Here is a 10,331-nt window from a genome sequence, read left to right as displayed (position 1 = left end):
CCTCCCTAAGGGCTTTTCCTTTTCTTTGCCAGCTTATGCCCCCCTTGATGCCCTACGCTCCATCTCCACCACTGTCTGGACTGCTTTAAAAAAAAAACTATGTAGGAAAGGAATCAGCAGGGTTTAAGTCACATATCTCTGAATCACTAGTGAGTCGAGCATGAATCCTTCCCCTACTCAAAACTATAATAATATGCAAGATCTTTTAAAACTCTCAATTAATGTTTTAATACTGGTTTGCCATAAATGGGAAAACAAAAATTTGAGGTCAGTAAGAATTTTTTTTTTTGTTCAGCAAAGATGCATTCAATTGAACAAGAGTGATATTAAAGACATTTGTAAAGTTACAAAAGATTTTATTAGACAAAAATCTGTTTCTAATAAATCCTGAAATATCCTAAGAAAAATATTTTTTGTTCCACAAAAATATTAAGCAGCACAACTGTTTTCAACATTGCTAATAACAAGAAATGTTTCTTGAGAACCAATAAAAAATCAATTAAAAAAGCTGCATATTAGAATGATTTCTGAAGGATCATGTGACACTGATGACTGGAGTAATGATGCTGAAAATTCAGCTTTGCCATCACAGAAATAAATAATATTTTAAAATATATTAAAACAGTTTTTTTTTATTGTAATAATATTCCACAATTTACTGTTTTTACTGTATTTTATCAAATAAACCTTGGTGAACATAAGAAAAATTACAGACCCAAACATTTCAACAGTGTAAATTGAGAGGAATATTGTAGTGTCCCTCTAATGATGTTCGATGATTAGAGTAGATTATTATTGCTTTTGTAAGTATGTGTTATGTATGTTTCAGACTAATTTGCTGTACTGTTTTTTTTTTTAATGTAAATTCTTAATCCCCTTTAAATACTATGTTGGGTCTTTTGATAGGATGGGCGGCACTTCATCCTTTCACTTGAAGATAATGGTCTTGTTTACATAATTCAATCTTCCCTCTCCCTGTGCGTAGGCCTGTGTGGGCACAAAGTTTGTTTACTGCCATTTCCTGCTGCTCGACAACCATTTAGAAGGATGTTCAGTATGTTCCACACATCTATCCAGATTTCTATAATGGCTGACCCCCACAGCAGTCCCCTGCCTCTCTGCTGCATTGCTTATTTCCCAAATGGAGATGAGTCGCTGTGCTGTGCTCTGATGTTGTCCTGCGCAGACATCAGACTCTGCAGGTGGGAATTTCAATGATACTGCCAAAATTCCCTCACTTAATCAATGTTCTCGAAGCTGGCACTGTGGCCTTTGTGTTGCACACCAATAAACTGCTTCATTCTAGACAGAAATGAATAAGTGTAGCTTCATGTGCATACAGAAACAATCAGATCACAGTGTGCATGTACTCTGCAGACACTCCATGCATCTCTGTACTCTTAAAGGTGCTATATGTAAGAATATTCATGTATTAATTGCTTTATTATTATCAATGTGTAACAAAACTAAAAAAAAAAACTAGATTTTCCACTACCTTATGTCTATGAAAGCCTGTATAGACTGATTTTTTATCTGAAGGATGTTTTTGCCGGGAAAATTAAAAGGATGTGATGTTTACTGCGCTCCTGAGAGCCTCTCTTCCGTTTTATGACACATGAAATGATTGCTTACAATGTTCACAAAAATGCCGAAAGAGCCATTCTGTACTGTATTATTAATGTTTAATGGAAATGGGTTAATTCAAACTATAGTCTCACATAGCCAGATTTATATATTCTATAGTTTCAAATATACCATATCACATAGCCAGATTTATATATTCTATAGACCAATTTGGAGTAGACGCCACAGTTGCGTCACTTTCAGCTGCGCGCGCATGGTGGTGGCAGAAAAATAGTGGTAACAAGTGTAGGAAAAGTGGAGCAAAATCACAGAATAAGAGAAAAATGTTTTGTTGTGCCAAATCGGAATGGGAATACAAAAAATATGGTCTTCATTTTTATAGAATTCTGTCGCTGAAGACACCTTTTGAAGCTAAACGCAGGTCACAGACTGGACTGATGAAACCTGCAATGATTAGTCTACTATTAAAGCATGAATTTGATGTAAACAGTAAGTCTTCTTAATATTCACATATGCAGAATGTTTGAATGTTTGCAAACATTCACATTAATGTTTGCAAACACTAAATAGGTCTATAGTCTCAGATATACCGTGAGTATTTTGGGGCATTGAATCACTTTCAGTGACATTCTCTTTGGTACTTTACATGTGCTATGCTGCACGAGTGCGAGCACGTGCAATAAGTTGCTGGCTGCAGTTAACTTAACAGCCACAGGTGTCGCTAATAAGGGTTTCTGAATTCTACATATAGCCTAGTCTCAGCAGACGTGACGCCCACGGACTGTTGGCTGAACGTCTGATGCATATGGCACACAAAATTGGAAACACTTGGGGAGTTTCGAAGTCGTCATCTGATGTATTCTACAGGATTACCGGGAGAAGTGTTCGACATGTTCTTTAACGGTTCGCCTGGAAACAAAGATGCCGTGATGCCAAACCCCCTTATGGAAGAAGCAAGCTGTTGTGTTTACAACTGTGACAATGAGCCCTTATCAGGATCAACTAAACGCTGGATTTCCAAAAGTATGTAAAATCCTCAGCGTAGACTCTTTAAAATGCATCCACGAGTTTTACACATCAATTTTCCTGCCCCCAAACATGCCGTGGAACACAACAAACTCTGGTTGCTTTACGCTAAATGGTCATCATCGGCCAATGAAAGCTTATGGAGTCCAGACCTTTTGCCGTCAGTCTGAACGAGGACAGGGGCTGCCAAGGCTATAACATAGAGAGTTCCTTGAGAGTTACTGTTCTGCAGAGTTTAGCTCAACCCCTGATCAAACTCACCTTCCAGTGATTTTTCTAGTGATATTGAAGACCGTGATTAGCTTGCTCAGGTGTGTTTGATCAGGGTTGGAGCTAAACTTTGCTTTTGAGGAACCCTGCCCATTTAACATGACATGAAAGCAACATAAATTTAAATTTTTTAACGAAACTGATATTCGCTCCATGTGAAAAGCAATGATTCATGAGCAAATCATTGTTTGAGTCAGATCTTTTCAATGAATCCAGTTCACAAAACCTGAAAGATTTGTTCACAAATTGGACAGATTCTCATTCTATTCCAAGTTCAAGTCACTGACTCAGTGATTTACACATTACCGGGGAACATTATCAATGAATAATGGCATACATTTCAGTCTGTTCCTCACACAATGCTTTTGTATAGTCTTCAGAGGACTTATAATGTAAGCATATGAGATGTATAAAAATACATTTCATATTTTTATGATGCTTTTGTGTCCTTTTTGAAGCTTGAAAGCCCCTGGATTAGACCAGCCTGAGGGTGAGTATGATGACTGAATTTTCATTTTCGGATGAACTAATCCTTTAAACATGCACGCAAGTCAAATCACTCTTTCCATGTGAATAAACACACTCTAGGCATAGTGGGAGTTTAGAGAGGTAACCACGCTCATTTTTATTCATGTCCTCCCCCTTCCACTCAAAGTCAATGGTAAGTGTATGGTATTCAGGAGTGGAGAGGAGCCTGTCGTCCTCATCTTTATTCAAACGCACCTGTCCTCTCCTGATTTTACTCTCTCTCCTGGGTCTGAACACTGCTGTTAGCTCCTAAATAATGCCTTCATCCCTTTCTTTCTTTCACTTTTACCATTTCCCCAATGCTTTCATCTTGCATTGCACTTAGACATTTTGATGACACAAGTCTGATTTTCCTTTCGCAATTGTCTCTGCCATTATCATCAACTTTGAATTTCACTTCATAAGACTTCTTTCCTTTTCTGTATTTCAGTACTTGCATTTCACCTCTCTTTCATCTTATCTACCTTCTTGAGTACACTTCTTGAGTGATTTTACACTATTTATTAGCATTATTTAGATAGAATGCACTGCCTATATGAGTAAGGCAAGCAGGCCAAAATGGATCAAATCAAATGAACCCACAGATCCAATGCTGTTAAAGAGGTTTAGACCCTTAGCAGTGTTCTATAAAAAAGACCTTTATGGAGCTACATGGCCTTAGGTGTCCACTCAGAATTCCTGTACCGTATATATAGCACAAACTTTACCTCCAGGCATGTGTATCTGTCTGTCACCAAGAGCATGACTTCAAACAGGGGCAGAAACCTTAAAAATAGACAGCGCTGTTAAGAGGACAATTATAAACAATCACTGTGATGAGAACCTAAAATAACAGCTGGCTAAAATGTTCCAAATGCCTCTTACCTCTAGGTCACCAGAGTTAAGAGGCGCTTTAAAACACTGCTGGGTATTTACTCCCTTTGTGTAAGCTACTATAAAATGCTTTCCTCCTTACAGTTCCAGTGCATTGCTTGCTGAACTATAAGCTTGATTTTAAGGTCAGTACGATGTGCTGCTATTTTTTATGGCACATTTGCGAAAGCACTTGATGTCCTTTAAACATTCTTGTATTTATTTTTACTCTCCAATTTGTCAGTAATGGCTAAATTCCAAAGATGGAATATGCAGGGATTTGTGGAATCTTGCCGAATGGATTTAAATAGGGGTCAAATGTGTTAAAAAGAGACTTCCACATTATCAAATTACACAAAATATTTAATAAACGAGCAGAGGGTGGTGGATGAATAAGTTGATGAATGAGGGGCGTTCCAAATCTGCAAGTTCTGCCCATGCAGACTCTGTATGGACCTGCTCATGGCTAATATCCAATTGCAGACCACGAGAGAGAGATTTTTTTTTTTTTTTTTTCTCTGTCTTTGCAGCAAATTCAGCCTTGGACTGGTTTGGCAGCCCAACAAAAAGATTTCCTTCTGAAGGTCTCCTTTCCTGTACTTTATCCCTCTCAACATTGGCTAATGTTGGCAGATGAAGGGAGGGCATGACACCAATTTAATATACATTTGAAGATAAGAAGAGGACCTTTGACTTCCTTCACACAGCTGCCCTGTATAATTAAAAGCCATTCATAGTGCTCATGGCATAGCTGTCAGTGAGAGCATTGGGAATGATACTGCTTATAAACTAATTGTCCTCCACAACACATACTTCTATCTGCTGTCTTCCAAATAACACAGTTTCTTCCTTAAAGGGAATTTCATTGTAGATGAGATGCTTCTTGGTGTTTAATCTGAAACTTTTTTGAAGACGTGCTTAATCTTTGTTAGTAACCCCACCCCTAGAACATCATCCAGCATCAGCTAATTTGAAAGGCCAGACATTTTGTTGATATCAGCATATTTTGCAATCTGCATTATTAATGGTGTTTCTTGTAAAGTCAAATGCTAGAATGTTTGCAAGTGGTTTCATCATGTTAATGGGTAATTGCTACTTTTTATAGGTCTAAAGATATACTTTCACTATATTTTTGTTGTCTGCAGTCATTCTCATTTCTGCAGATATGGCAGGATGAATCTGTCGCTGATGGTGTGAATAGGGCTTTCAGAACATTTTATACATTTTCCAAGGATAGTTACCGCATTTTTGTTCAACAATAAAGGGATGTTCTCTGTGATTTGAGTGACAAAGCATTCATTGTCAAAAGCTACATTTCCATCCAAGTGAATTTCACAAGTGTCATCACAATCTTTTTCATTTATCTAGAATTGCCGAAATCTGGTATGAGCAGCGACAAGGTATGGTAGTACAGCCTTCCATGCAAATTAGAGTTACCTGAAAATCAAAATGAACAATTTTTGAGGAATATTGCTGTTTTTATTATAAATGATTTATCTGTGCTCATTTTTAAATTGATGTGCCCTCGTAATGAATTCCCACATCTCTTTTCTTCTCTGATGACATGCAAGGAACAACTTGTGACTCACTCACATGAGATACTTTGGGCATTAATAAATAAAGTCAGCATGAAATGCAAGTTCAAATAATATTTTCTTCCCTATTGTGATGTATAGCTGAGTGAAACGGCTTCTCAAGCAAGAAAAAATGTTGGGCGGGACTTGATTTTGAATTGTTTGGATCGTTGGATCATTGTAGCCCTCAGGCCAGTAAACACGCCATCAGAGAAGAGAAGAGATGTTGCTGCAAGAGGGAGGGGAAGCTAATTTGATTAAAGATTTACATTTGAACTGATTTTTTTATGTATACTTGTATGTATTCATTTGTATATGCACGAAGTATTATTTGCAAGGCACAAAAAGTAGTTTTTCCAGTGAGACAAGGGAAAGTAAAACAGTATATCAATAAACAGGTCAATACCACGAAACGGGCATAAATACATCGAATGTAAATACACGCTATACTGTTCACAGCACATAATATGTGTTTATCCAAGGCGAGGTAACCGGACACTGTACCTTTAAACAGAACTTGATGATTCCATCATAGGGAGAGAGCGAGGGAGAGCGCGAGCTGTGCTATGAACTGTCAGTGTACACTACCGCAATACAGACAAACCAAAGGCGAGTCATTCCTTACTGTACGGGGAAAAAACGAGTGAAGAAGAGAAGCGTTTTATTTTTAAAAACCATTTTATTATCTAGCCCAGCAGCAGATCTCTGGAGAGGAGGGTGAACTGCGCAGCGCTGCTCGTGCGAGGTGGAGCGGAGACACATCTAAAACATTCACAATAAACTTCTCACCCCATCGAGACTCGGACTGCACCCTTACCACAGACAACATGGAATAGAAGGACTCCGAGAGAATCCTAACAACACAAATTGATGTTTTCTGCTGAAAAACCGTTAGAGGGGAAGAAACTGATCCGTTAAAATCAGCATCAAGCTCGTAGTGGGTTGAAAGAAGGAGCTCAAGATGTCTGTACCGGTAAGTTCTTCAATATAACCTTCAATCTGATTAACCGCTATGTGCAAAAGTTACTGAACTGCTTGATTGGAACTTAAATGTATTATATTGGACGCACAGATGTTGGTCTGAATAGGCAGCCTGCTCTTGGTATATTGATGTGCTGATGCACACTGTGGTTATTTGCTACAAAGCAGCTGTTTAGGACGGCAGTGGAACTGAATTTTTGTAGTTCACTCACGAGCTGTGTGTCAAAACCTGAGTGAGTTGTCTACCTAAAAGCATTTTATGCGTCGTAGGCGCGTTCCGATGATGCCCAAAAATGCGGTGTAGGCAGCGCAAGGTTTTGACCCACAACCTCGGAGTCCGTGTGCTGTGCACAAAATAAGCGCACAAATAGGAAGCAGAATTTCCCCATTACAGGTTTCCATAGTACTGTACATACTTCACATTTCTATTCAGGTAATAACAACAAAAAAATAAAAAAACGCTGTCGTTTTTTGGTATTTGAATAAGGATTATCATATTGTCTACCTAAACAAACAAACAGACAAAAAGCATTTTTTTCTTCCTTTTTTTTTACTTTCTTTTTTTTTTTTAAATAACAGATAACTTAAAAAGTGTTCCACCTCTTTATGAGTTAGGCTACTTGAAGGCCTATGTAAAGAACCAGTTTTGAAACCACCTTCGTCCTTTGGCCTTTCAGCTCTGTTGCAGCTTTAATCCCCCCCAAATTTGACATTTTCTAAGATTTGACCATGATAGTGTATATCAGCCCCCTGGAGCAAAATGCACCTTGAAAGTAATTATCTCTTAAAACATTGCAGCCCTTTTTTAAAACACCTATAGAAATGGATTTGACTTTTCCATATTGACTGTTCCTGTCACAGTTGAGATTTATTTGTGAAATTTGCATTGTGTTAACCTGTGGAACAAGAATTGATAAATAAATATTAATAATATTGTGCATATTCACAATTAAACATGGCTGACCCTGAGGCAAGATCTGTTTTTGCACCGTGGACCTGTTTCTTCCATCGAGTCTCGACCTGTGAGGACTTAGTTCCGCCTCCCTGCTGCTTTTGGCATCTCATTTCGACATTATGCCACAAGATTTAATGTTTGCCCTCACGGCTGAAGTTAAGTGGAAGAAGTCAGTGGATTACTAATAAAGAGCTGTGGAGGATGCGCAGCCCTGCAAAACATCATTGCCGATCCCTGTGGGAGGAATGAGGATAATTTGCATGTCTTGGCAGCTTACCTATATATTTCCCCTCTGCTGTTTTTAGGGGAACTGGCATCTTGATGATGTTATGAATAAATAATAAAATCACTTCTGGTCTTTGCATCCGAGTGATGAAGTCTCTTGCTCAGTTTAACTCTTTAAGACAACGCTCAGTGGCAGTTAGAAAGAATTGTGTTTGTTCAGATTCAGCATCGCATGAGTACAGATGTCCCATGCCATTTTCAACAAACAGAAGCCAGATTGCTGTTTTTGCCCCGGGGTGATGGAGCTTGATCGCAGCAGCTGTTCTACCACAAAGACGAGAGTATGCTTTGCTAGTCTTGTGGCTCGTTTTCCACGCAACCGGTGTGATTGCGTTTACCTGAGACCAACAGATGTGACAGAGGAGTGAAAAACAAACGAGTGTAATGGCTTAAAGCACATTAATGTAGTGTTCGCAGCCTATTTCATCAGTAGATGGAAACCTGAATTGGTTTATTTATCAGAGCTGGTTATCAATATGGACTTTCCGTTATTCTCGATTTGTTTCAGATTACGATTCTATCCTGATTTATTTGGGCATATTCCAGTTAATAATGGCCCTTTTTTAACATAAAGTAATGAGAACTTTCTAACTAGGTATATTATGAAAATGTTAATACGTACTCAAACTATGCAGTTCATTTTCTATATATTTAACATAATATTTAACGCAGCCAAAATCCTGATCTGTGTATAGTTGAGTAAACCTTAAATTGCATTTCTTGTGTAAAACTGTTATTGTAAAATTATGCAAAATTAATATAAAATGATCAATTATGACTCAACATCTTAATAGAAAAACCTTTTTGTTTGCTTGCCATTATTTTGCAGTACACACACTTTTTAATTCAGACAGCAAACACAGGTAAAGCATGACTTAATATTTTACCCAGCCCTATTATTACTGTCTTATCTATCATTCAGAAAGCCTAATTAGCTGAAATAATTATTATGAATTAGTATTATTATTACTATTATAGTTTTATTGATATTTTGAATTTTTATATATCTTTATTGTTTAAGGTTTAGTTTTAGTAACCTTATTACTTCACCTTAAATTATTTATTTTCAGTTAGTTGCTTAAGTTAATTTTTCAAGTTTAAGTTTTTCATCTTATATTTATATTTTAGGTTACACTTTATTTGGTAAAACTTTATGGCACATGTACTTACCATAGTAATAACAGTAAATTATGCAAAATTACATGCAACTAACCCTCAACCAAACCCTAATCCTACCCTAATGTAGGCCTAGTTACTTATTATTACTCAGTACTTAAATATATAATTACACTGTAACAATGACACCTTAAAATAAAGTGTAACCCTTTATTTTAAGGCGACGTGGTTACATTGTACTTAATCAAATAAGTACTAAGTACTGTACTTACAATAGAGTTATGGTTAGGGTTTGGGAGTTAGTTACTTGTAAATGCACAATTTCCTGTTATTACTATAGTAAGTACATGTAGTAACTACATCACCTTAAAATAAAGTGTTACCATATTTTATTTCAGTTACCGAAAATAATTTTTTAGTTAAAATTGTGAAGACGCTGTGCCACTGACCCTATCCCAACATGTGTCCAGACACATCTCCATGCATATGAATTCTGCAAGCGTGTATAGATGCATACATGCATCCTTTAACACATAAATTCATAAGTTCGAGTTCTACACATGCTCAGCTTCATACATATTGATGGGTATTAATGTTTGGCTGTTAACGCCATTTGCCTCGGCTTTAGATCTTTATCCCGTCCCCTGGACGGCTCCCAGAGTGCGCACACTACGACTGCAATCCCGTGCTTATTCCCCCCTGCCGTCCCTCAGAGTTCTGCCGCGAGAGGTTAAATGCGACGCCAGCAGGGAACGAGCTTGCTAGATCACTCTCAGACGCCTGACATTTGGTGCTTGTCATAGATGATACTCCACATACATATTAATAATGTTGGCTTAGGTGAGCTGTCGCATTTCAATCACCCAATAAAGACCTTTTGCTATTTGTATGTGTTGCCCTGGCAACTAGAGGCCACCAGCCTTCCACATATGAGTTTCGTTGGCAGCGTAACTCATAGTAAACAGCGTATAATGCTACACATGCCATGCAAGGACAAGCACGACTCCAAAGGCGAATTGCGACAAGCGATTGTGAATACATCTAGAATTCCTCTGAAATCACACTATTCATGCTTGTCTTTGCATAGTAAGTGTCTCATCTCATAGACATTCTTGCCTACACACAGTCACACATCAGCGGCCCCTGTTTTGCCACTCCCG

General features: G+C 37.8%; 1 protein-coding gene and 1 long non-coding RNA gene across 3 annotated transcripts in view; both read left to right on the top strand.

Moving 5' to 3' along the window:
• Positions 1 to 2,524: 2,524 nt before the first annotated feature.
• LOC307160134 lies at positions 2,525 to 4,867 on the top strand. Its single transcript, XR_013821506.1, has 3 exons — positions 2,525 to 2,607; positions 3,339 to 3,370; positions 4,791 to 4,867. It is a non-coding gene; the product is annotated as an uncharacterized lncRNA (long non-coding RNA).
• Positions 4,868 to 6,365: 1,498 nt separating this feature from the next.
• LOC307160130 (breast cancer anti-estrogen resistance protein 1-like) overlaps positions 6,366 to 10,331 on the top strand; it is an 86,513-nt gene continuing 82,547 nt past the window's right edge. The window contains exon 1 of one of the 2 annotated variants that reach the window (XM_079873999.1): positions 6,366 to 6,807. In XM_079873999.1, the coding sequence (XP_079730125.1) occupies positions 6,796 to 6,807 (12 nt within the window). In that variant the 5' untranslated portion in view covers positions 6,366 to 6,795. The remainder of the gene's footprint in view (positions 6,808 to 10,331) is intronic. The other variant, XM_079873997.1, reaches the window with a different exon arrangement.

The sequence above is a fragment of the Squalius cephalus genome (genome assembly GCF_949319135.1).
Source record: "Squalius cephalus genome assembly, chromosome: 6".
Taxonomy (NCBI): domain Eukaryota; kingdom Metazoa; phylum Chordata; class Actinopteri; order Cypriniformes; family Leuciscidae; genus Squalius; species Squalius cephalus.
Note: the sequence above shows the minus strand (reverse complement) of the source record. Positions and strands in the feature narration are given on the sequence as shown.